The sequence below is a fragment of the Leopardus geoffroyi genome, chromosome A1 (genome assembly GCF_018350155.1).
Source record: "Leopardus geoffroyi isolate Oge1 chromosome A1, O.geoffroyi_Oge1_pat1.0, whole genome shotgun sequence".
Taxonomy (NCBI): Eukaryota; Metazoa; Chordata; class Mammalia; order Carnivora; family Felidae; genus Leopardus; species Leopardus geoffroyi.
The window spans coordinates 180,262,680-180,289,608 of NC_059326.1; the positions used below are offsets into that span (position 1 = coordinate 180,262,680).

General features: G+C 49.9%; 1 protein-coding gene across 1 annotated transcript in view; it reads left to right on the forward strand.

Annotated features, from left to right (window-relative positions):
• SLIT3 (slit guidance ligand 3) overlaps positions 1–26,045 on the forward strand; it is a 596,997-nt gene extending 570,952 nt beyond the window's left edge. The window contains exons 29-36 of the mRNA XM_045502118.1: positions 38–131; positions 5,447–5,584; positions 7,129–7,369; positions 9,099–9,229; positions 17,098–17,252; positions 18,392–18,677; positions 19,486–19,694; positions 21,422–26,045. Coding sequence (XP_045358074.1) covers positions 38–131; positions 5,447–5,584; positions 7,129–7,369; positions 9,099–9,229; positions 17,098–17,252; positions 18,392–18,677; positions 19,486–19,694; positions 21,422–21,657 — 1,490 coding nt within the window. The 3' untranslated portion in view covers positions 21,658–26,045. The remainder of the gene's footprint in view (positions 1–37; positions 132–5,446; positions 5,585–7,128; positions 7,370–9,098; positions 9,230–17,097; positions 17,253–18,391; positions 18,678–19,485; positions 19,695–21,421) is intronic.
• The last annotated feature ends 884 nt before the right edge of the window (positions 26,046–26,929 follow it).

A 26,929-nucleotide genomic window follows, 5' to 3' on the forward strand; every position in this document is an offset into this window, starting at 1 on the left:
CTCCCAGGTGCCTGAGCTTTCTACCCACCCCCACCAGGTGAGCTGTGCGACGAGGTGATTGACCACTGCGTGCCCGGGATGAACCTCTGTCAGCATGAGGCCAAGTGCATCTCCCTGGACAAAGGATTCAGGTGAGGCTTGGCTTTGTGTCCCCAGCAGCACAGGCTCCTGAAGACTCTGCCTCAAATTGGTCCCTTTCCATTCTCCTCCTTCCCTCTCCCGATCTCTCTCTCTGCCTATTACTTGTACATTACCATGTGCTTCTCTGTGTCTCTGACTAGTCATAGTCTAATTCTCTGTCTCACTGTCTCTATGCACGTGCCTCTCTTTGTGATTATCTCTCTTTGTAAGTCTCTATCTCTCTCTGTGTGTTGATAGATATATAGAAATAAAGATATCCCTCTTTCCTTTATACCTCTCCTTCCTACTCTCCCCACTTCTGCCCCTACCCCCGCACACCAGCATAGCTTTCCTTTCCAGAGCTAATATGGTAGAACAATCCCACTGATGAAGCTGAGTCCAAAGGTTAGTTGGTCACCTTCCTTGTGTGCATCCTTCCCAGTGTTGTGCCCTCTGTGGCTCCAGCAAGTTTGCCAGTTTATGCATCTGTGTATGTTAGGGGGTCGGGGAGAGTGAGCACTGACTCAGTTCAGCAGCCACAGCCATTTGTGGAGCTGTCTCTGTGGTAAGCAGCAGAGCCTATAGCAGCTAGGGGATTCCAGGAACAATTCTAAGGGTGGAAAAAGAATTTGCCTTAGGAGAAGACACCAGTTCCAGAGCCTGAGACTCAAACAACACCCCTGGGAAATCACTCCTGGGCTCTGTCCCTACTTCTTCCCTCCATTCTCCTTCATGAAAGCATGTGCCATTGCCTCTTCTAGAGAAAACCCTGAGACCCTTGAGTCCTGGGATTTTCTGATATCAGTAGGGACATCCCAGGGAGCCAAAATAGTCTCCCCTAAACACTCTCCCAAAGCTGCTTTGCACACACAGTTGCTTCCCCTCATCTCCAACAGGCTCAGTCCAACACTGAAAGGTGGGTGGAAGCTTCTAGCACCAGAGAGTTTGGGGGAGCAGGCAAAGACCAGAGCAGCTGGGGAAACCCCAGATGAGCCTTCAGCAAAGATACCTGAAGTGACTCTACAGAGTCACCCTAAAGATGAGGGATGTGGGTCTGAAGCTCAATGCCTATGCTGAGAAGTCTTTAATGAGAATCCTGACCAGCATTTCATCCAGTAGCCTCTTCAGCCTCTGAGGGATGAAGCTCATGGTCTGGGTCTAAAATGTCTCCAGAATCTGTCATCAGTTTGAGTCTGTCTAACTTTCAGTCATAAGGCAGAGAGTTCCCAGATTCCGGGGTTTTTGAGACTATGATGCTATACTGCAAAACTTAGCACTTTATGGAAAACAAGGATTTTAGAAAGCCTGAGACTAATGACATCATAAAGTCACAGAATCTTAGGACTCTTAGATTCATAAATCTCTAAGACTTGAACTTGAGAACTCTTAGGATCCTAGAATCTAAGAATGATGGGTCCTAGTTGTTGTCCCCTGGTGAGCCAACCCTTCAGTCCTCAAATTCTCATTGTGGTGAGTGTAGTGGGTACTATAAGAGGTGTTTGATTCCCTCCCTTTCAAGGCCCTTGACATGGACTTGGGGGCGGCGGGGGGGGGGGTGGGATTTGACACAAAACAAATGTTTAGAAATTTCTGGAGCCCTCAACTCTGGCTCTGAGTGCTGCCGGGGTGTTGAGGAGGGGAGGGAAGAACCTGCTGAAGCAAAGAGAAGCCCTCCACATACTTTAGGAGGTGAGCTGTGACATTAACATCAAAGGATGGGTGAGATTTGAATGAGCTGAGAAAGGGAGGGAGGGCCCCACCAGTGGGAGAAGAATCTAGAGTAGGTGCAGGTGAGAGGGGGACATGAGCATGTCTTGTCTGGTGTTTTCCTTTCCTATTTTGACATCTCAAGTCTGGAGTTCATCACCAGGGAAAATGCAAGAGGCATGTTAGGGGCTCTGGTTTTGCTGAGAACAAAGGAAACTTCAGTGTTTCCATGCATGAACCGTCATTCAAATCTCCCTTATCTGCCCTGGTCCCCTCTGAGAGGGGTTAGGTGGGCTCTTAAGCAGTTGAGCTAGTAGAGTATAAGTAAGGGTGAGGGATGCCTCCCAACCCCATTTTCCCACTCCCAGATTTGACTTCAACTTAGGGCTGCTCTTTAACTGAAGGAAGAGGCGAAGGGGGGGAGAAGAGATGCATGGAACACAAACTTGAACCCGAAGCACAGCAGGCTGCACTGACCAGCAGCATGCTTTGGGCGTGCCTACAAGGGGCAACAATAGTGACCAGGCATCTGAGCTGTGAAGAAGTGGTAGAGTATCCATAGCTGGAAAGGAGATCAGTGGCATTGTTCAAGCTCAGTGGATGCTGGCCTGACAGAGCACAGTGAGCATGAAAACTGGTCAGAAGTGGTCCAGGGTATAGGTCTGGGGTCGGGGTGTGAGGAGCTTGGGACCAGAGACATAAGCAGGGCCAGAGATCATGATCCTCTGGTACTTCTCCCTAGAAACCTCACTCTACTTGAGTTCTAGGGGAATACAGAATAGGATACAGAATAGAAAGAATATAGAATGTAGAAGGAAACCAGTCTTGCTTTCATATTCTTGAGATAATGTATTTATGCACAGTGTCTCCTAGAATCCTGAGGAGGTCTACAGGCCAGCTCAATAATGTGAATTTTGTTTTATTAAAATACATTTAGGTAAAAAAAAAATCCCTTCTCCCAATGAAACATCTCCTAATTTTATCCCCCTCATCTCCCCTCCCCTCTCATCACCTACATCCCAAGGCAGGCTGCAGGGACAGTAACAAGAGACAGTCAGTTGGTGCAACCTTTGCCCAAGTTTGAAGATGTTTATCCTTGAAGATTTCCTTATGTATGTTTTAATGAGGCTGCAACGCAACATAACGGATAAAACTGTATAACTATCCGTGATATAAACACTGAAATCATAATATACCAAAACCCTGACAATAATGAAGAACACTCCCATGAACACTGAAAGTGACAATGACAAAAACACAGATCACGATGATTAACATGCACTGAAGACTTACTCTGTGTCAGGCACACTGGCCTATCTCCTGTAACGCTCCACAATCTTAGGCTGTAGAAACAGCGGTCTGCTTTCTGGGTAGGGGCTGAGGCACGGCGAGGTGAAGCAAGCTCCCTGTGCACGCACACACAGAAACAGCTGGGGCTGCAAGCCAATCCCGACCTGACTCTGGAGACTCCCAAAGTCCTGGAACCAAGCACATCACTTGGTTACACCCCCTTGTCCAGAATCAGTAGGTCATATACATAACAAAATCGTATAAGCCTTACACTTTCGAGGAAAGGTAAGGGGAGAACATTTGAGAACACCAGGGAAGGCAGGTTGTACCAGCAGACACTTCTCTTTAGCAGATGAAGAAACGTAGGGTAGATCCTTGCTTTGGGAGGGAGGTGCAGGAACCAGCGGCATCACAGGGCAGCTTGTTGGGAGTGCTAATTCCCAGACCCCACCCAAACTCCCAGATCAGAAGCTGTACGTTCACAGAATGCCCAGGGGCTTTGTTTGAAAAGCAAGGGTGTGAAGAGGGCTATAGCATTGACAGTCTCCACACTTCCATTGCTCCTTCTGCACATCTGTGTCTGCGAGGAACCAGGTCTTCCCTGATTCCTCATGAAGACCTCCTCAGCCACCTTGACTCCATGCCTAACAGGCTAGATTTGACCCTGCAAGCACTGAGCGGCAGTTGTTGCCTTGGAGAGGCTCATAAGGCTTGAGTTGCTCTGCAGGTACTTAGAATTCAGGAGACACAAAGACAAATGCCTACAGGGGCCAGGCTTACCACTAGCACAGTGTATTGACCACATTCCCTGACAAAGCCTTGCCCAATCTGTTTCTTTAATTTTTTTTAATGTTTATTTATTGTTGAAAATCAGAGAAAGTCAGAGCGTGAGCAGGGGAGCAGCGAGAGAGGGAGAAGGAGATACAGAATCTGAAGCAGGCTCCAGGCTCTGAGCTATCAGCACGGAGCCCGATGCGGGGCTCCAACTCACAAACTGCGAGATCATGACCTAAGCCGAAGTTGGACGCTTAACCGACTGAGCCACCCAGGTGCCCCCAATCTGTTTCTTTAAAAGACTAGGGTGGAGTGTGGGCTCTGACATGAAAATTCACACCTTCTGGTGCAGCAGTAGGTCACATATTTCAAATTTACCCTTCAAATAAGTAAAGGTGAGGGGCGCCTGGGTGGCTCAGTCGGTTAAGCGTCTGACCTCAACTCAGGTCACAATCTCGCGGTTCATGAGTTCAAGCCCCATGTCAGGCTCTGTGCTGACAGCTCAGAGCCTGGAGCCTGCTTCGGATTCTGTGTCTCCCTCTCTCTCTGCCCCTCCCCCAGCTTGTACTGTCTCTCTTTCTCTCTCTCTTTCAAAAAAAAAAGTAAACATTAAAAAAAATAAGTAAAGGTGAACAGGTCAGATCTTAGCAAGTATCAGTTCTGAATGCAGGCTCAGTAAGTCCTCTGATTCTAGAACTTGTCCTTCTCCAGGGATACCCCACCCCCCAAGTGTCTACCTAGCCATGAATCCACAGCACAAACTATGCTCTGCCAACCAACCCAGCAATGCCAGGATCCACTTATGATTCCACTCTATCCACAACTGCAGGGAGAGGAGCAAGGCGGGGGAGGAGCAAGGAGAGGGGGGAGGGAGGACCATCCCTTTGTCCCGATGCTTCCCCTGTCAGTCTCCTCTGTCCCATGTGTATTCAGAGGTCTTGCTTCCCTCTCCATCTTGGCCACCTGTCCCACCTTCCTCCTCTGCCTCTGCTGTAGTTACTATTTCTATTCTGGCCAGTAGAATTCAGTGGGTGGGCCCAGAGAGGTGCGCAGGCTCCAGCCTGCAGGAGGCAGAAGAGCCAGGAAGTGTTTGTGTCCACCTGTGCCCGTAGGTAACACGGTGCCTTCAGGTCTGTTTCTTGCTGGAACTTTGGCACAGTGTCACCCAGGCGGAGGAGCCCAGGGGTGCGTGCGTGTTCCAGGCGCATGCTCAGGGAGGCCCCACGTGAGGTGCACCTCTTGGGTGTGCACCTGGGCCAGCAGGGCCGGTGGGGGCAGAGAGAGGGTGCTGCAGCTCCCGTCCTCTTCCCTGAGGAGCAGCACATCAGCAGCCCCACCACCCACTCCTGAAAACAGGAGTCACCACATGAAGCAAGCAAACGTCAACTTGCAGGGACCCAGAGCCCATGGATGGCCAGTGAAACCAACTGTGGGCCAGGCTTTGGGGAGTCCTCAAGAGTTGAGAGGGACTTAGGAACATGGGTAGACAGAGACGACACAGGGCCACCTAGAAGCTAGCCTGGCACATGGGCAGCCTTGCTCTGCTGTGTTCCAGGTGTGAATGTCCCCCTGGCTACAGCGGGAAGCTCTGCGAGGTGGACAATGATGACTGTGTGAACCACAGGTGCCGCCACGGGGCCCAGTGCGTGGATGCAGTCAACAGCTACACATGCATCTGCCCCCAGGGCTTCAGGTATGGTGGAGGGGCCCCTCGGGAAGGGGCCTGCAGGCTGGGGACTGGTGAGCTAAGGCAGGCTCACCCATGCCCAGGTAGCCCTAGCCCTGGGCCTCCTGAGTCTCCTTGGAAGGTCAGTCCTTCCTTGTCAAAGACCAGATGTTGTCAACCCCGTGTTATAGACAGAAGAGCCATCCAGGGCACCCATGTGGGAGTTGGACTTAGGCTCCAGCTCACATAATGTCAAGCTTGGGCATGATTCCTTCTAATGGAAGATGCTACCATCTTGGAGCTCAGCTTACAGGGTAGGGGTAGCCACACGGCCACACTGGCAGGAATCTTATTTTTAGGCTGGAGAACAAAAACCTTGTGCCCTAATGGTAAAAAATGGAGGCAAATAGGAGAGCTTGGGGTTATCACTGGAATCACTGAAGCCAGAAGAGAAGGAGGGGATGGGAAGCACTGGCCAGGGGGTCAGGAGAGGTCCATGGGGTATATACGAGGAGAAACTGGGTCCCAGCCCTCACACCTACGCTGCCTGGAAGGGAAGGGTGTAGGGGGCACTGGAGGGGAGGCAAGGACCAGACCTGAAGTGGCAGGGGAGGGGGCGGCCTGGGGACAATTCCATGTACATCAGTACTTGCTGCATGACATAAATCCAACTATGCAAATGAGCCTTGGTCATAGACTCTGAGAAGGAACCACTCTGAAAAGGCCAGTTTTTCCAAAGCCTGATTGAGACCATGTTGAGGCTTGGGAACATATAAATTCCTGAGGCCCACAGAGCTACTAAATTAGAATGGGGGCGGAAAGAAGGGGCTAGAAATCTGCACTTTTTTTTTTAATGTTTTTAAATTGTGGTAAGATATACATAACATAAGATTGACCATCTTAACCATTTTTCCATGTACGGTTCAGAGGCATTAAGTGCACTTCCATTATTGTGCAGCTAATACCACCATCCATCTCCAGAACTTTTTTAATCTTGCAAAACTGAAACTCTGCCTCCATTAAACACTAACTCCCCTTTCCCCCTCCCTATGGCCCCTGGCAGCCACCATTCTACTTTCTGACCCTATAAATTTGACCGCTCTAAGTGCCTCATAAAAGTGGAGCCACGCAGTATTTGTGTTTTTGTGACTGCTTTGTTTCACTTGGCATAATGTCCTCAGGGTTCATCCATGTCGTAACAGGTGTCAGAATGTCCTCCCTTTTTAAGGCTGAATAATATCCCATCGTATGCATGTGCCACATTTTGTGTATCCACTCATCTATGGATGGATGAGAATCTGGGCTTTTAACAAATTCATCCAGATGTTTCTGATGACACTGAAACTTGGGGGCCAGCACTCTCATGCAACCCTATTATTTTAAAAATGGGGAAACTGGGGCTTAGGGAAGGAAAAGGCTTGCCCCAGTTGGTGGTAGGACTGGAACAAGTCCCAGTTACCATCTTTCTTCCCTCTCTCTGCTGGTGGCTCTTTGGCCCAAATAACTATGATTGTCTCCCCACACTGTTCTTTCCTCATCCCTCCTCCGTCCCTCCTCTCCCCTCCCCACAGCGGGCTCCTCTGTGAGCACCCCCCACCCATGGTCCTGCTTCAGACCAGTCCCTGTGACCAGTATGAGTGCCAGAACGGGGCCCAGTGCATCGTGGTACAGCAGGAGCCGACCTGTCGCTGCCCCCCAGGCTTCGCCGGCCCGAGGTGCGAGAAACTCATCACTGTCAACTTTGTGGGCAAAGACTCCTACGTGGAACTAGCCTCCGCCAAGGTCCGGCCCCAGGCCAACATCTCCCTGCAGGTGCGCCCCGCCCCTATGTGCCCCCCAAGGTCCGGTTGTTCTGAGAACAGCTGTTGTTCTACAGACAACTCTTGACTGGCTTTCACTGCTAATAGCAGTCCCCACGTGCAGCCTTTTCCATTCATTTATCTAGAAAATACTCACTCAAATATTATATGTCAGACACTGTGCTAGCAATGGGGATTCAGTGATGGACAAGACAGAGCCCCTTGCCCAGGGGAAGTTGACAAGCAGAGGGGCCAGTGGCAACTCTGGGTGTTGTGGGAGCACATAGGTGGGACGGAGCTCCCTCGCCCGCTGAAAAGAATGGGATAGGCTCCCCAGAGGCAGTGGCAACTAAACTGAGATCTCAAGGATGAGTAGGAGTTTGCCTGGAGAAGGATAGAAGAATGAGGGGCTGGCAGAGCAGGATGAAGAGGGGATGCCATCTACCCTGAGACATCAGCATGTACAAAGGCCCAGAGGCACAAACAAGCAGGGCCTTTTTCAGGGAATGAAAAACCACTTAGTAGGAACCAAATTCTTTTCCAGCTAACTTCTTTCAGGTTCCTTACCTGTGGACCTGAGCAAAGTTATTCCAAAATGCATTTCTGGGTGACCCAAATGCAACTGGGAAGGGTGGAACAAGGATGGTATACGGCTGAGAAAGAGCAGGCCCTGGCCCCTAGGCTTTCTGGGGAGGAAGACCCCAGAGACACAGCTGGAGGATGCAGCCCAGTGAGTGGCCCCTGCCACATGGCACTAACTACGGCCCTGCTCTCCTTCTGCTCATGAACACTCTAGCTTTAAGCTTATGGTGAAAATACTTGTTCAACACAGATCTGTTGCATGCCTCTGCATGCCAGGCACCATTGCAGGTACTGGGGCTGCAGAAATGCACAGAAAGCTCAAACTGCCTCACCTTGTGGAGCCTCCAGTCCAGTGGGCAGGCGTCTGAGATGAGGGTTGACCCTGAACACACACACACACACACACACACACACACACACACACACACACAAGAAGGAAGCTCTGGGTGTGTCAGCCCCTCCTGGGTCGTCCTCATTGCCCTCCTGCCTTCCTCCCTGCATCCCACCCACCCAGGGACCTGAATGTTGGGTCCCAGCTAACCAGAGCAGCACCTGTGCCCCAGACATCCAGAGGCTCCATCAGACCACCTGCTCCACATCCATTCCTTTAAGCTGCACTTGTGCTGGGCGACGGGAGTGGACAGGCTAGTCAGAGAACCCCAGCCCTGCAGCGGGGTGTGCCCTCTGGGCAGCAACTTCTGAAACCAGTGTCTCTCAGCCTTGGCAACACATTAGAATCACCTGGAGAATGCCTAAAATTGTCTTTGCCTGCCCCCTCCCCCACCTTGAGAGTCATATGTAGTTGGTTTGGGGTGAAGCCTAGATAATGATTTTTTTTTTAAATTCCCCAGATGACTCTTAACACAGGGCCTAGTTCATAGTAAACACCGAATGAAATGGTAATTGTTAGCATTTTGTTTATGATTGAGATTATACAGAGAGACGGAGGCCTTGAGAGGGGCAATTGAATTGCACCATCAGCATTTGCTGGAGTAGAAGTATATGCCCTCCTAGCAATTTCCAGACCAGACAAAGGAAAAAATAGGGACATGAACTCAGATCTGGGGTCCATTCAGAAGATGCCTCCCGGAACAGGTCTCTGTGAGGGGGGGTTGGGGAGGCTAGTCCTCAGGGGAGCCCTAACCCACATGCCTCTCCAGGTGGCCACTGACAAGGACAACGGCATCCTTCTGTACAAGGGAGACAATGACCCCCTCGCGCTGGAGCTGTACCAGGGCCACGTGAGGCTCGTCTATGACAGTCTGAGCTCCCCACCAACCACAGTGTACAGGTAAGGACCACAGCCCCTCCCGCCAATGCACATGGGTCCTGTGTCTTCCCTCCTGCTTCCTGCCCTGAGAGAAGATGCCAGGGCCACTCTGATGCCTCTTCTCCCTGCTGCCCTCCACGCACACACACTCAGAGCGGCTGGTGGGAGGGAGAGGGGCGGTGCTGGAGGAAGAGGCAGGAGATGAAGGCTGACCCCACAGGGAGATGACACCTCATTACCATAAGATAAATGGCCAGCTGGCTACCGTGCAGAGCTGTGTGTGCCAATGGGGATGAGGCTGCTTAATGAGGTGCCCTTTTCAAAATGTCATCCTCATCTTTTATTAGTTTAAGAAAGAAAACAGGGGGAGATTAGCATGCAACTCAAGGGGAAGAAATTCCAGAGCACCGAGGGAGCAGGACTATTCCTTAAGTGACTTTCAAACTGTTCTGAAGGATGGTTTTTCCTAAACTTCAGTCTTTCCAACAATCGCCCTGATTTTTACAAAAAGCTTGTAAAAATATGGTATGTCAGCTATACCGTTACTTAGCAGGTTACCTTACATAGGCTTTAAATGTGCTCACTCTCTACCCTGAGCTTCATCTCAAGGAATATTGTCTGTGAAATCACAGATATGCTAGCTCAATGTTAGATTTGTTTCTACTTCTCAGCGGAATAAGTACTAAACACAAAAAATCATTTTAGGCATAAATATTTTGTAATAATTATAAAAATAACCATTGAGATGAGAAATGTTTGTGTTACACCTAAAAATCACATAAAACTCCCTGAGGCAGGAGAGCCATTCCTTGGGGGGAGAGCACCATGCGTGAGAAGGGCCCGCATCCCGAGGCCAGCCTTTCCCCTCTGCAAGCAGGAGCACGTTGGTTAGGATTGGGGAAGAGCAGCAGTTTTCAGACTAAATCATTTATTCAATCAAAACTTTTCTATTGAACTCAAGAATATTAAATACACAGAAGCAAAACCGTCCTGCAGGGGCTGGAGAGAGCCAAGCTTCTTCCTTCACACTTCCTCTCGTGAAAACCCCCAAAACAGCACCTACAAACCCAGTCGAGAACCATTGGTTTAAACCAGTGGTTCTCAAAGTGTGGTGCCAGGGCAACAGCAGCAACGCACCCAGGAACTTGTGAGATGGGCACATTTTCAGACCCCACCCCACACCTACTGACAGAAGTGCTGGGGTAGGGCCCAGCCATCTGTTTCAGGGAGCTTCCAGGTGATTCTTTGCACAAGCCTGAGAAGTGTCAGCTCACGCAGGAAGCCTTCCTGAAGAAGGAACCATTTATGCTGGGTCTTGATGAGAGGGAGAATTTATATGAGCAGGAGAACAGGTGGGCAAACAGGCTGAGGGGACATCACCGACATGCCTAGGGGACAACACAGGGGGTTCGACCAGAGCAGAGGTTCACAGCAGGGGTGGGTGGAGGGATCACTGACCAGGCTAGGACAGTTGGGTACAATAGATGCCAGGAGAAGGAGCTGTCACCAGTGGCTTCACGAGTTCCCTGGAGTCAGGGCCTCCCAACATCTGTGTTTCTTGAGCCGCTGGTCATGGGCCAAGTGGACCGAGAGCCTGGGTGCAGGGCCTGGGGCAGCCTGTCACACAGCCTGTGGTATCAGACACATCCAGGTTCGAACAAGTTATTCGACCTCTTGCCTCAGTCTCCTTCCCTGTGTACTGTGAATAGGACATACTTCTGCAAGAGGAGGGCAGGATGGGTAGGGAGGGGGGCGGTTTGGATATTGAGGGTTGGCAGATGAGAAAGTGCTTGGCAAATTGAGCCTTTACATGAGCATGTCAAGGACAGAAGGTGGCAGCCAGGCTTGGGGAGGGGGCTGGGCTCTGTCCAGAGCTCTGTCCAGAGCCCATCCCAGCAGAGCCTAGCCCTTCCCTCACACTGATGTTAGCTGCTGGGGGGGTGGTTTGGTAAAAGGGTGATGTTGTTGGTAAGAATGTTGGAATGCTTTTCTGCTGTCTGAACCAGGTTGTGAAATAGGAACCCAGAGAACTACTTTCCCCTATAGAACTACTCTCTCCCCTTGTCAGGGGGTCAGTCGGCTGAGGGTTAATAGAGGGCCCTGGGGAGACCCCAGGCTCTTCCTTTTATCCACAGGAGGAACCCAGTGAAGTATGCCCATGCCCACAGGCAAAGCCTAGTGACAGACTCTTAGTGCCCTTCAGCTCACAATCCTGAAGGGCCCAAGTCTCCAGAAATCCCATTATTTAAAATGGGTTTGCTTCCAGTCTTCTGTGTGGCAGCACTGGCTTTGCCCCAGTAGTGCACTCTTTCACTCAGCAAACCTCTCCCAGGCACCTTGCATGGACCAGGTCCTGGACTAAGTATGGGGGACCCAGAGTTAAGCAAAACACAGTCCAGGGAAGAAGGCAGGTGTGTAAACAAGCAATAGTCACATGGGCAGAATAAAATAGGTCTTGCAGAAGATACGGGTGCATGCTATGGGAGCAGACATTTCTGCTTGGAGGACTAGGGAAGGCTCCCTGGAGGAAGTGGTAATGTTGAGCTGAGGCTTCAGCTGTGGCTGACAAGCATTTCCACAGGTTGCCTTTCCAGAAGGCACTGGGCTGGGGGAGGCCCATCAGTATGCACAGAAGCCACACTGTGTGGGACTGGGGTTAATAGAGGGCACAGGATCACTGTGGTGACCCCTGGCCACCTAGGAAGGCCTCCTTAGCCTCAGGGCCAGGGTGCCAAACCAAAGGTAATAATCAGGGGAGTTGGCAGCTTGCAAAATTCTGCCCACTGAGGCCCCATGGACAGCCCCAGAGTGAGAATGAGCCACCAGTGCCCCCAGCAGGGAACCACAGGTCTGGAGCAGCAGGATTCTGAGCCTCCTCTATGTGGGAGCCTGGTTTGATTCATCTGCCCAACTATAGCCACAGGGGAGTGCTGGCACTTCAAGGTCTGACCCCAGGCTCCAGGGCAAATACACAGAAAAGCCTGTCTTTGCCCCTGCCTGCCTGCCCCAGAATGGGAACAGGCTGTACTGTTCTGTAGTTCTGAGACTTGTCAGAAGAACTTCAGGCACTATTTCCTACGAGCGAGGCCAATGGGCCAAGTAAGGGAACCAACCTGGGGAAAGCGGACTGAGGTCTCCGTGGGAGTGTGAGGAGTGTGGTAGCCTGGGGAGCACAGGCCTTGTCCGAAGGGACAGCTGACCTCTGCCCCAGCAGATGCTGCCCCGTGGGAATGCAGATCATCAAGGAGCACTAGAAACTCAGGGTTTCCATGTGAAATAGCTCAGTGTTCAAAGGTTGGCCAAACACCACAAGAGAGCTCTCTTTGGACCATCACACATGCTCCCTGAGTCTTATTTACCATAGTCCCATCCATTGCCAAGGTCTTTGTCTCACTTGCTCCTCACCACAAGCCCTAGGGTAAGCGTCATCACTCCTGTTCTAGGGATGAGAAACATGATGCTCAGGTGAAGTTTTTGGCCCTAAAGCACACAAACCAGTAAATGGCGGAGCTGAGATTCAAACCCAGGTCAGGCTCCCACCAGAACCCATGTTCCCACTGTGCTGGGGCATGAAGGCCAGAGCAAGAGAGAGTTGGGGCCATGGTGCTCCAGGAGTTGGGGAGTTGCTGCCCTGCAGTCTTTGAAGTCTCTGACTTCGGCTTAACTGAAATCCCAGGGACTATTTGATCCTGCGAGGCTCTATTGCCACCTAGTGGCCACAACTCAGCACCCAGGTGAGCAGGCCCAACAGCACCTGGAGGAATGGCCCACCAACGTTCACTCCCCAGGGAAGTACGGTCCCTGGTTTAGGAGCTTGGGTTTCAGTCTGCCTCCACCACTTCCACTTTAAGTCTTTGAGCTGGACACCTTAAGTCTCCAAGCCTTAGGCCTCTTATCTCTAAAATGGCAAAAAAAATTGTATGTCTCATTTAGGGGCTTGTTAGGGTTAAATGAGAGAATGCAGGTCAAGTGCTTAGCACAGAGTAGCACAGTGCATAGTCCTGTAGCACCCAACACACTCCCACTGTTGATATTAAAAGCAGAATAGAGCTCCACATGTCCTCATGCCGGTCCCACACAGAAGCCACCCAGCTAGCTCTGACACCTCCAGTGCTCTCTACCTCCCACTGGATGCTGGTTCATGTGGCCCAGTGCATACTGGGAAAGACTCTCAGAGCCCCACTGAGTCTTCCCTGTAATCCCCAAATCTCTCTCCAGGAGACAAATTAGGAGGCTTGGAACCACAGTGGGATCATTTCTTTTAGAGTTAACAGCAGGTGGTTTGGGTTGGAGTTTTTTGTTTTGTTTTGTTTTTGTTTTGTTTTGTTTGTTTTGTTTTGTTTTTTTATACCAATCTTTTTTCTTATAGCAGCAGAGTCATTTTTCTCATTATATACTTCAAAGGCCAAGATTTAAAAGGTGGGGGGAGGCGGGGAAGTAGGTAGAAATGGAGCCATCCTGATTTGTTAGATGGTGGTGAGAAATCACAGCCTGCAGTCCCCTCCAGGGACCTACAGTGTGAAAACCATTGGCTTTAGCATCATTTCCAGGAGACCCTAATAAAGATGTGCCAGGAAGGCAACCTGTCAACCCATGAGCACCTACTGGCGTGGGTTATGGGAGGTTTAGATTTGGAATCCATACTGACTTTGAACCTCAGTTCCACCACTTCTAGCAATGTGGCCTTGGTCAAGTTACTTAGGTTCCCTCTCTGTAAAATGTGGCTCTCATGAGTGCCTTCCTCAGAGATGGTTATGAGCCAGTGGAAGCAGACAGAAACCCAAAGCCCTGGGCAGCTGGAAGGTTGAGAATCAGTAGAGTTCCTTCAGGTCCAGTAACCTGCTCCCCAACTTCGTCTCTCCTGCCACACCCAGCTCCTCCAAGCCCAGGATCAGGGTGGAAGAAATCATCATTCCACCTTTGAGTGCTTGCCGGGTGTCAGGGGCCCTGTGTTGTCAATCAGAACTCAGTGAGGTCAACATCATCACCAATCCCATAGCATGTAAGTGGGCTTGCCAAGAGTCCCTCAGCTGGAGGACCCAGTGTGATATCAGATCTCTCCAACTCCTGAGCATGAACTAGCTGAAGGGTATAGCTGGAGGAAGGGGCCTGCCTTATGGGAATCAAGAGAGGCTCTCCACACGGCCAAGTGGCTAGGGCACTGAGGAGCCTAGCACTTAACTGGGGGCAGGAAGGGTGGTCTCACAGTCCTCTCTGCTCCTGCGGCTCCTGCCAAACCACTGTCTCCAGGCTGGGACCCTCCGTGGAGGAGCACCAGGGCCTGGACCAGTGCATGGAGTGCAGGAAGGAAAAAAGGAACAGACTTGGAGCAAGTAGCCAGGAAGGGGTTAGTGGTATGTGTTTGCTCGCTGTGTCTGTGGGTGTTTATAATGGGATAGCGGCTGCCTCAGATTCCCTGAATTTTAATATTGGAAGGGAATGCCAAGACCACCCACCCAGAGCTGCAGCCTCTCTACAACTCCTCTCTAACAGGTGGCTGCCCAGCATTAGTTACACACTTCAGGGGAAGGGGAGCTCTTTCAGGACAGCATCAATTTACCAAATGGTTTAGGGATACAGCTGCATGTTCTTGCATGTATGTTTAAAAAACTGTGTTAGGGGGGCGCCTGGGTGGCGCAGTCGGTTAAGCGTCCGACTTCAGCCAGGTCACGATCTCGCGGTCCGTGAGTTCGAGCCCCGCGTCAGGCTCTGGGCTGATGGCTCAGAGCCTGGAGCCTGTTTCCGATTAGGTGACTCCCTCTCTCTCTGCCCCTCCCCCGTTCATGCTCTGTCTCTCTCTGTCCCAAAAATAAATAAACGTTGAAAAAAAAAAATTTAAAAAAAACTGTGTTAGGGCTCAAGGTCAGAGTTTGTGGTCTCTGCACACCAGCCCTCATTCCCCCACTGACACCATCATCAACTCATCTGCAGGAACACAGGTCTCTGCCTTATCCTCAGCTCACTACTTAGAGTAGCTGGAAGCTACTGAAATAGAACAGCTCCATCTTCTATGGCTTCTTGGCTCCCCATCACAAATGAGATCCTCCAATGGACTCTTAGCTATCACTCCACCCCCCACTGCCCTATTTCTTGACCTGACCTGACACTACTATGCTGGTGGTTTGATTTAAAGGAAAGGCTAAGGAAATGTGGGCTCGTGATGGTACATGTCTGTACTGTTTGCCACTGGTCTTGGTTGGCGAGTAGGTGGATGGATGAGAGACAAGTGGTTGGAAGGATAGATAATGGTTGGATGATAGGTAGATGGGAGAGTAAGAAAGTTCATGATGGGTTTGGGAAGGTCTTGGGCTCCTGCGTGCCCCCCTCTACCAGCACTTTCTCCCAGAGATCAGCACAAGAGCAGGAGTCAGGAGGTTTGCAGGCAATGGTCGGTTCTTATCATCATTAATACTCTGACGCTAGTGATAATGGGTCACATTTTCTCAATAATTTACAGTGTAAATTACAAAGTCTTGAAAGGACTTTCAAGTACCTCCTCTGATTCGATCATTGCAGTAATTCTGTCAGGTTGTTCTCCCCCTTTTACAGATGAGAAGACCGGAAACCCAGAGGGGTTCTGTTTCTGAGTGGCCACACTCGATGAGTGGCCCCACCCACTGAAAAAGGGGCTAGGACAGACTCCATGCTTTCTCCACCCCACCCCAATTTATCCTCTCTTCTCCCAAGCATTTCTCTCACCTCTTTGCTGAGATTTCTAACTCCAGGTCAGTCGTTGAAGCTGTCCCTGCCTCCCAGGTAATCGGTGCCACCTCTGGCATAGGATCCTCTTGTTGGATCCAACTTACTGGGGATTTGCCAGGGAGAACTCAAGGGGAGAGGGAGCCTCCATATTCACCACCCACATTTGAATGGTTAAGACAGAGTTCAACGTCCTCCTCAGAGAGCCATTTTCAGGGAAGGAGTACCATATCCCCCAATACCTATCACCTGCGCTCACTTCTCTCTCCCAGGCCCAGCCGAGGATCAAGTAGTGGAAAGAGCAGAACTTTATGGAGTCAAATGTTTTGCCTATGAATTCTGTCTCTGGAACATACTAGCTGGATGACCTCAGACAAACCCCTTAACCTCTCTGGGCCTCAGTCATCTTAGCTGTGAAATGGGATATCTGACACCACTTCATAGAATGATGGTGAGGTTCAAATAATAGCAGAGAACCATTTAGCCCTGTGCCTAGCTCTTGTGTCTCATAAGCCCTTGGTGACTGCCTGCTGGTACTGAGGGAGGCGATGGGAAACGGGCATGCATGTGGGCTTTGAGGCTAGATGCACCTCAGTGTACATCCCTAGCCTATGGCTTATTAGTTGTGGGGACTTAGGAACATTATTTAACCTCCCTGAATTTCTGTTTCCTCATTTCTATAATTCTGTAAACACGTGAAGCAGTGTTGTGTGGTAATATTAATCCAAATATGGCGTGCATACTTCTGATGGTGCGTGAGACGAATTTAGGTGGGACAAAGACACTGGTGACATTTTAAGTGAGAGATCACTTTTTTCATATGTACTAGGAAAAATATATACATCATACTGAAATAGTCTTTTCGTGGACAGTATTCCTTCCAAGAACGTTGGGCCTTATTATATCCTTTCTGGTGTTTAAGGGGGAAATGGAGCAACTGAAGAAAAATTTAAGGAAATAATGGTTCCAGTGGCATGCAGTAGAGCAAAAATTGAGAAGGTGGTCGGAGGATGGAGTTTGCTTACCTCTGTAAAACACTGGAAAGGAATGCAAACGAATAATGATAACCATGAACCACTTGTGCTTCATGGTTGGCCAAGTTCAAATGCTGGCCACGTTCACAGCCCAGGGCCTGGCTACAGAAAGCATAAAGCAAACCCTCTGATTCTCACCCCTTTTCTCTTGCCCAGTGTGGAGACAGTGAATGACGGACAGTTTCACAGTGTGGAGCTGGTGATGCTAAATCAGACCCTGAACTTGGTGGTGGATAAAGGAGCCCCGAAGAGCCTGGGAAAGCTCCAGAAGCAGCCGGCAGTAGGCATCAACAGCCCCCTCTACCTCGGAGGTAAGGCTTTTCTCCCCTCCCATCCCCACCACCTACACCCCCCACCTGTGCTCAGGTACCCACACCCAGGCCCAATGGCTGGGGTTCCCCTGCTCTCAGCATCCACTGCCAAAACAAATGACGGAAGGCTTCCTGGAGGAAGTGACAAGTAAGCCAGATCATGGGGAGGAGGAGAGGAGAGAAGACAGGGCTCCTTCTGGGAAGCACAAGTGGTTCAGGAATGATGGTGGGAAGAGGCAAAGATGGAATGGAGAGGGAGGAAATAGAGACAGAGTCCAAGCCCCATGATCTGCAGGGGTCATGTTCCCTCTGCTCTGCCACCATGTCAGATACTGGGAGGCTCATGTGATGCATGTAGGACATGTTTGAGATTAAAGTCATACAAAGGCCAAAAAAGAAGTAGCTACCTCTCTGGCAGAGCCTAGACCTGAAGTGCAGCCCAGGATCTGTAGATGTCAAAGGGTTATGTGCAAAAAAAAAGTCACCAGAGCAGCTTGTTCAGCACAGAGATTCCCAAGACATCCCTGCCAAGGAGCCCAGGAATCTGTATTAACAGCCAGTCCAGGTGCCAGGGGTCCAGGGAAAGCCTTCAGTCAAGGGCAGTCCCAGAAGGGACTGTGAAGACAGTCCGCCTGTGAAGACCCCCAAGGTTTGTCCCCCTGTGAAGACCCCCAAGGTTCCACAGATCAAGGCTGCTCGCCCAAACCCCTTCTCTCCCAAACTCTAGCTCTCCAGCCTGGTTCTGTGCAGGGCTAGGACAAGGGATGGGGACAGGAGGACCTGGTGGGAACAGTAGAGAAATGGGCCTCCTCCATCCAGCTAGTTGTGGCCCTGTGACTAGCCAGCTCGTCTTTTTTTCTAGACAAGCCCAAAATAGAGATTTTAGAAATTTTCTGTATTTAAAAGGTTGGCAACAAATTCCCATTTTTAAGAGTCAAAGTGTAGGGAAAAGGACACAAGTCCTTCTGTGGACAAGGTCCCAGGTTTTGGGTCCATTCCCTCCATCTGAACAGCAGAGACCCAGAGCTGTGAGCACTTAACTGTGAGCACGTAGAGACCTCCTCCTTGCTCTGAGGGGAAGTCTGGGCTGGTGGGCAGGGGAGGGTCTTCAGGCGGCTGTGCTGGCGCCCCTCCCCCAGGCATCCCCACCTCTACGGGCCTCTCAGCCCTGCGCCAGGGCACGGACCGGCCGCTGGGCGGCTTCCATGGCTGCATCCACGAGGTGCGCATCAACAACGAGTTGCAAGACTTCAAGGCCCTCCCACCGCAGTCCCTGGGGGTCTCACCAGGCTGCAAGTCCTGCACCGTGTGCAAGCACGGCCTGTGTCACTCTGTGGAGAAGGACAGCGTGGTGTGCGAGTGCCACTCGGGTTGGACCGGCCCGCTGTGCGACCAGGAGGCCCGCGACCCCTGCCTGGGCCACAGGTCAGTGTCCCGAGAGCCTAGACTCCCTGCCTGGATTCAGTTCCTCCCCCCACCCCTTCCCCACCCAAGAAGCGGCACCGATAAAAGCTGGAGGAATTGTGGTCAGACTGTCCACAGGTCCTGCTTAAGAGGTCAGGAGCTTACACAGTCAAACAGCAGGTCCCACTTAGAGACCTCAGTGTGTGAGGACCTTGCTGAGAACACCGGTCTCTGCCAAGTGACCGTTTAGAACCTGTCCAGAGCCACAGCACATACCTACATGACTCTGGGCAGATGGAGCCCATGAGCATTTGGCTTGGCAAGTGGACTGAGGGTGAATTTCAGCCTCAACTTCTCCATCTAGGAGATGTGGATAAGACTGTCTTCTACATAGAAGCAGCAGAGGAGAGGTGATTGTAGAAAATAAGAATGATGCCAGGTATACAGCACTTAGTCCCATGCCTGGCACCGTTGATGATGGTGTTGGTAATAGTTCCATTGCTATCAGTTAAGATAGGGCAATTAAAATGTTCTGAGCTGTGACCTGCCGCTTGGATATGTGAGTTCTAATGCCTAGAGAACAGCAAGCCAGCCTCATGGGCACAGCTGGCAGTGGAGTTTGGGTGATGTGAGCCTCCAGCTGTGCCAGAGTAAGACAAGACTGCTGCTCAGCCGCTGGGCTAGCAGAGGACAGACCATGGGATGGAGAAGACCTAAGGTTCCACAGCTCTGGGCCTGCTGGTCAGAGCCTGGTCCCTGGCTGGGCTGGACAGAGAAAGCCTCCAGCAGCACCGTCTCTGCCCCTTCTCATTCTCTCCTCTGCCAACAGTTGCAGCCATGGGAAATGTGTAGCAACCGGGACCTCGTATGTGTGCAAGTGTGCAGAGGGCTACGGGGGGCCCAGGTGTGACCACAAGAACGACTCCACCAACACCTGCTTGGCCTTCAAGTGTCACCAGGGGCAGTGCCACATCTCAGATCGAGGGGAGCCCTACTGTCTGTGCCAGCCTGGCTTTAGTGGGGAGCACTGCGAGCAAGGTGGGTCTACTGTGTGCCCAGGAGGGGGAACCTGAGAAGGGTGCAGGGGTCAGAACTGGACCCCAGAGCCAGACTGAAGTTTGAATTCTGGCTGTGCCACCTGGAGGCTGCATGACCTTTGTCAGCTGCTTTCTAGAAAAGCCTCTGTTCTTTCATTTTGAAAATGGGGGCAATGCCCTACATTGCTGCAGCAGTTGTCTATTGCTCTGTAACAAATTAGCCCCCCAACACAGCAGTTCAAACCCTCCTTACTCTCTTCCCCTCCCCCAGCCCCTGTAGTGCATTTAAAATTTTTTTTTAATGTTTAAGAGAGAGAGAGAAACAGAATGCAAGTGGGGGAGGGGCAGAGAGAGAGGGACACACAGAATCCGAAGCAGGCCCCAAGCCCTGAGCTTTCAGCACAGAGCCTGAGGTAGGGCTCAAACTCACAAATCGTGAGATGATGACCTGAGCCAAAGTTGGATGGTTAAACAACTGAGCCACCCAGGCACCCCTGTACTATGCTTATACTGAAGTAAACTCAAACAGGAAAATTAAGACTAGATTGTATTAGAATTCAAATCCACCTCCCCACAGGGGGTTATTTTCCTGCCTGGAAACTGAAGCCTTCCTCCCTGCCACTGGATTCCTAGGCAGACCACCTTGTCTCTAAGGGATGCTCACATTTATATCTACTTGAAATACTATTCAACCAAAACTGATGTTTTTATAATTTTTATTAAATATTTTGAAACATGATTTACAGAAAAATTGCCAGAATATGAAGAGCTCCCACCTTCCCTTCACCAGATTGCCCAATTAACATGTGGCCACATCTGGTCTCTCGCCAACCACATTCATACACTCGTACACTCATTATCTTATAACAATCTCATAATTTAGAAGAATTATATCAAGCTTAAGAAAATTCATTAAAATGCATAAAGCCCTTTCTCACTCACAGTCTCCTCTGAGGCTCATAAGCTGTGAGGCATAGGAAGGACAGGGAAATGTATCACCATTTCCAGACAAGGAGACAGGCTCAGGGATAGTGAGGGTCTGGCTGATGGCCAAAGCCAAACTCTAAGCTCAGTACGGTCTTCCTCAGTGCCTTGCTGCAGCCCTCCTCCCACTGTCGTAGGGACAGTGCAGTCAGAAGATGAAACTCCAAGCAGATCTCACCTCCAGCAGCACTTTCCAGAGCCACACCCCAGGGCTGCAGCAGGCTGTTTGCCACGTTCTGTTCCCATAGAGCATCCACCTCTGTTTATCATTACTAATTCTGTCATCGCTGAAGTGAACAGACCTAGATGCTGCACCAGTGGGGACTGGGGCAAACCAGACACTTCCCAATATTTAAGCTCCTGGGGTTTTTAATGGTGACATTTAGCTCAGTTTCTAAGTCTAGGTGGCACATCAAAACTGGGGCACAGGAGTTAGTCCCCCGTCTACTACTTTGCCACATCGAGTTTGGTCTTGGAGATCCTTGAAGGAAAGGATGGGGCTTGTTTTTGTCACCATTAGATCCTCAGGGCTTAGTCATAAATCCCGTAGAGAGCCTGGCCCAGGAAAGGCCTTCATAGTTGTGGAATCACTGGGCAGGTAACAGGTGGGAGACAGAGGGATGAGTGAAGACGTTCAAATGGTCTTTACACCTCAAGTGTTTCCCAACAGCCTACCCAGGAACTGGCCCTGGCCTGTCGTCGATGCCACCAATGCCCTGACCTTACCTTTTCTACCCTCTGCAGAGAGCCTGTGCCTGGGGGAGGTAGTCCGAGAGGTGATCCGCCGCCAGAAAGGCTATGCGTCTTGCGCCACAGCCTCCAAAGTGCCCGTGATGGAGTGTCGTGGGGGCTGTGGGCTGCAGTGCTGCCGGCCCACCCGCAGCAAGCGGCGGAAATACGTCTTCCAGTGCACAGACGGCTCCTCGTTTGTGGAAGAGGTGGAGAGACACTTGGAGTGTGGCTGCCGCGCATGTTCCTAAGGCCCTCTTCCCCCCCCACCTCTCAGACTCCAGCTTCGTGGGGCTGCGACAGCCACGTGGGACCCCCTCGAGACTCGAGGTGAAGAAGTGGACGCTGGAGAGGAAGCAGAAGAGAATATTAAGTATATTGTAAAATAAACAAAAAATAGAACTTATTTTTATTATGGAAAGTGACTATTTTCATCTTTTATTATATAAATATATCACACCGTCTGAGTATATGTACCATATAGTGAGTTATTTTTACCAAGTCTTGTGTTGTGTATTTGTCGTGTTTTTATAAACCGCTGTTAAAAATTTTAAGAAAAAAAAGACTAATAAACATGTTTTAAAACAAAAGGATAAGAATAAAGAAGTGATAGCCTGTCCGAGGAAGAAGGAAGTTTTTAATGTGATGAAACAGTATCATGTCAGCAGAGATACCAAGACCTGCTTACTGAGCTCAGGAAAAGGAATAAGAGGAAGAGAAGGAAAAGATTTTTCTTTGTTTCTTCTTATCTTTAATGACTGTTTTCTCTTCCCTAAAAGCACCCAGCTTTTAAGTCCTGGTTGCCGAGGCCCATCCTTCCAGGACAAGCTTTTGCACCCCGGCCACCTCAGACTTGCGGTTGCTGCCCCCATCTGCCCCAGGCCACCAGCGGGGTCTGGGCCCTCTTCTCCCTCCAGGCTGGCCCTGGCTTCCACCACAGGGCTATCCGAAACTCTGCCACAGCCTTCATCTGAGCCTGTTTTGCCAAATTTTAAAACCCCTCCTCTTTTCCTGACCCTCTCCAGGTGAGTCAAGGGAAGAAGGGATTATGCAGTCTCCTCAGGCCCCAACCACCGGTCCTTCCTTTGGAAAGTTGTGCACCGTCCTCTTCCCTCCAGTGTCCCACGAATTTCACATTAGAATGCAGTAATGGGAGAGCAGGCAGCCAGGAGCCCAGCCTGCCCACAGCCTGGGTACAAGTACGACTCTGGAAAGTTCTTGGGAGATCTTCCTATAGGAAGCACAGGCCTCTGCCACCAAATCCTCCAGACTATTGTCATATTGATGACAAGGCCTTGCCCATCTGCAACACTTCCCAACGCATATCCATACCGCACCTTATTTTATCCATGCAATCCCTGCCCCCATGAGAAGGGTAAAGCCGTTTAGCCCCATCCATTTCACAGACAAGGAAACCAAAGCCTCTCTCAAACTCTGTGTCTTGTCTTAAGCCACATATCTGATAAGTAGAAGAGCCAGACTCCAAAGTTCTAGGTTCCTTCTCCAGAATGGTGTAAACAGGAGAAATTCAGGTAGTTTAAGTTCATCAGACGAGCCCTACCAGGAGAAGAAAGTAGATGTTCTTTACTGCTATTTTTCCTGCTCATGTCCATTCCTTGTTCTGTTCCCCCAGTATCCAAAGTTTCTAAACAGAGTTCTAGGAGAGCAAAGGCATACCTCCTGATAGAGACTTGCCCTGGCCTCTCTCCCTACTCAGTCTAGTGCAGAGGGTTCCAGGGCTCAGCTGCCCATCTCTCATCCCTCCTTTCCCCTGGGAGCCTCACTTGCAGAAGTGTCAGAGAGGAGAGTGTGGGGCTCAAAGGACCTTCCAGCATCGAGTGTCCCCAGAGGAGCCTAGTGGTTCTGTGAGCACCAACAGTGGGCCAAAGGCTCCAAGAATCAGGAGGTAAAAAGAAAAGATGGAAGAGCACAAGGCAAGTGGCAAATAAGGAGGGAAGGAGGAAGAGAAAGAAGGGGTGGGGAGGGAGGGAAGGAAGGAAGAGAGGGAGAAATTAAATGGAGGAACTTACTTAAAAATATGCATACTTAGATTATATTCCAGGTACTTAGTGTACCTCATGATGGATTTGTTTCAAATAGTAATAGATTCACTTAGTACTTACTACATTATACATCAGATACCATTCTATATTATATATATACACACACACATATATAGGTATATGTGTGTATATGTATATAATATTCATTTAATTTTCAAAACAACCCTGCAAAGACATTACTAACCCATTTTCCAGTTGAATAAGTTGAGGCACAGAGAAGTTCAGGAACTTGCACAAGAGCAGGCACCTAATAAACTGTAGAGCCAGGATTTAGGCCCAGGTAGCCTAACTCCAGAACTTACTCCTCACGGGAAAGAAACATCTGCCTTTAAGAATCCTACAATCCAGGGCAAAAACAATCATGGGACAACTGCTTTATTATAGGAGTTCCCTGATGGCAACATGAACAAGGGAAGTGGCTGTCCAGAGTTGGAAATCTCCAATTCTGGATCTTTAAGGATGAATAGGAGTTTGCCAGGGGGTTGAGAAAGGGAGTTAATCGCCCAGGGCATAGCCTGTTAAAAAGCAGTGAAACAGGAAAAGACCCGGTATGTCGGGAACAGTCAGAGGTCCGGGGCGGTGGGATGCTCACTGGGGAATAGGAGTCAGTGGGGAAGATGTAAAGGCAGAGGTTCAGCCGCTAAGAGCCACGTGTGGCGAGCTAGAATGCAGGGACCCAGCGGGGTTTTTGAGCAGGGGAAAGGCAAGACATACTGTGTTTTAGGAAGAGAACTGGGGGCAAAGTAAAGACAGGCTTGGGAGAGACAGGGCTCCACCACCCAGAACGGCTTGGGGGCTCCCAGTTGTTCAGTTTCTTGTGGCTAAACAATGCTGATTTCCAGGTGGGTCCCCAGAGTCTTTGTGGTAGCTCAAAAGTTCTGTCCTGAGAGCTGCCCAACACCCCTCCCTATCCCTCATGCTCTGCCAGCCCACCCCGCCCAGGCAGGTAAACCCTAGGCTTATTCTACCACCAATACTCCTAGCTGGCCTCTCTCCACATGACATAAAGCCCACTCAGCCTGCCATCTTGAGAGCCCACCCCAGGGTCACTGACTTTTCCGGGAGGACTCACCAGGCTGCAAGCTTTCCCTCTGGCTCCCCCAATGAACCCAAGTCCTGCCTCTGTCAATCATGCCCTGGGCCCAATCCTGAATCCAGCAGCAGTCAGCCACAAAGGACCAGGTTCTTAGTGTAGCTTGAGGGGGATTTTGAGTCTTCCCCTTAGTTTTGGAAACCCTGACTTTTTGAAATGCCTAAACAATATCATTAAGAAAATTGTCCCCAAAAGGAAGTTTCTCTAACAAATAGAGATTAAAACTCTTATTTCAATGGCCAAATTCTAGAAACAAAGTCCCAGAGGGCAAGAAACATTCAGTGAGGTAATTTGCATGCTTAAAAGTATGGTTCAGTGTTTGTGTGTGGATACGTACACATGTGAAAAGCGGGATTAGGCTCTGTTTCGCCCTGAGCAGGAATCAGGCAAAGGAGAAGGGAGAATCCCTTTGACTCAACCAAGAGATCCTAAAATGGCTGATGAAATGATGTATTTAAAAGTTATTTGTAAAGTGTAAACTAAAAACCTTTAATGTAAGATGTTATTACCATTGTTGTTGCTGCTACTGACATGCCAACAGGCTCCATGTAGAAGATGGCTTTGCCTTTTCAATTTCAGAAAGGAACCGGAGTCTGACACTTCAGAAAGAGGACAAGGAAGAGGGGGCAAGGAAAGGGAAAGAGATTACCTAAGGCCAGAGAATGAGAGGTAATCCCCCAGAATGACCCTTAGGAACCCAGGAGTGGCCAGGATGGGGCTGGAGCCAACCTTGCCTTCCACCATATACAAAGCTACTTTGAACCCTAAGGCCAAGCAGCCACCCATTGACTTTGCTGTAAGAAGCCCCTAGCATAAATGGGCTTGCCCCTCAAAATTCACAGGGTCTCAGTATTAAAGCTGAAGGAACCTGAGGGAATCCCTGATGAGTGATAAACCTGAGAATCAGAGAAATGGAAGGTCTAAACCAGAGACCAAGGTCATCGAACAAATTAACACCAGAAACAAGAAGAGACCCTGGTGTCTACCCAGGCCATCATTCTTCTTGCTACTCCACCATGGGCATCCAGGAAGACTGAAATTTGAGAAAGACCCTGTAATACCTTCTAGGTGGCCAGGAAAGTACCCCCCCCCCCCCCGCCCACCCTTCCTGGACAGTGCACTCAGATGTCTGGGAAGCTGGGGCATGGCATGGTTTGGTGACACTTACCCATATATTCTAGTCTGGATTAGTGCCAAAGGAAATGCTTGGGGAAAGTTGGTGAAAGATGCCAGCTAGCCAGAGAAGCAAAGACAGAATTGGGCATTTGGCAAAGCTTATTTCTCTAACCCAGCAATAGATTCTAAGAGGAAAATTTTTTAAGATGTTTTTAAAAACAATGCTATAGTGCCACTTCACCGCTATGGGATAAATAATGTACATTTTTTATGCAACAGACTGTCATATTCTGATGTCATTAAAATAAATGGATGAGTCACAGGAGAGCCTTCAGATGCTCTTGTGAATACCAGAAGTTCAGCCCTACTCCCTGGTGTGTGTTTTATTTTTACTGCTGACCTTCACTCCCTGGGGCAAAGATTACTGTAATTCATGGGGTTTGGGCAAGTCTGGTGTGGAGTTAGTAAAAACAGTTGGTTTCTTGAAGCATGAAGTGGGGAAAAAGAGATCCAGAGTTCCCAAGAGACATGGGAGAGAAGGCCCAACACATGGCTTAAAGTCTGCAGGGCATGTGATTTGTATGGTCACGGACTGCCAAGGGTCATGGGGAAAGATGCCACTCCAGTGCAGAGAACACTTATTAAGATGTGGAGGAAGATTTGTCCTGGGCACTCCAATGCCTAATTAAATCCCCTCCTTTATTCATTCTTTCTTAAGCATTTTCTGAACATCTATGTGCCCAGTACTGGTCTAGGCACTGAAGACTACACAAAAGATGATCAAGACAAAGTCCTTGTTCTCCTGGAGCTTAACTGAGTGTCAATCAACAAATAAGTAAAGATAATATCAGATAATATTAAAAAGTAGAGATGTACCGGTGGGTACTTTCCACAGTGAAGTCAAGGAAAGCCTCTGTGACAAATTGAGACGGGGGTGGATGAAGTACCAAGAAATGGAAGGAGGAAGCCCGACCCCGTAGTGCTCACTAGATAATCTGTCCTCACACAGGTGTATCCAAGGGAGGTAGAGAGCTTGAGCATCTTAGTAGGCCAGAGGTGATGACATGAGTGAGACAGCACTATGAGAGGGCTTTCAGGGGTGAGGGTGGAGACAGAACTCACCCTTCAGCTTCCCAGCCCTGGGACAACCTTGGGAGCCAATGGCCTTTGTAAATAAAGAATGTCATGGATCTAGAGGCCACTACCAACTGACTGAGGACCATTTCTGCTTCCCTAGAAGATAGACCTATA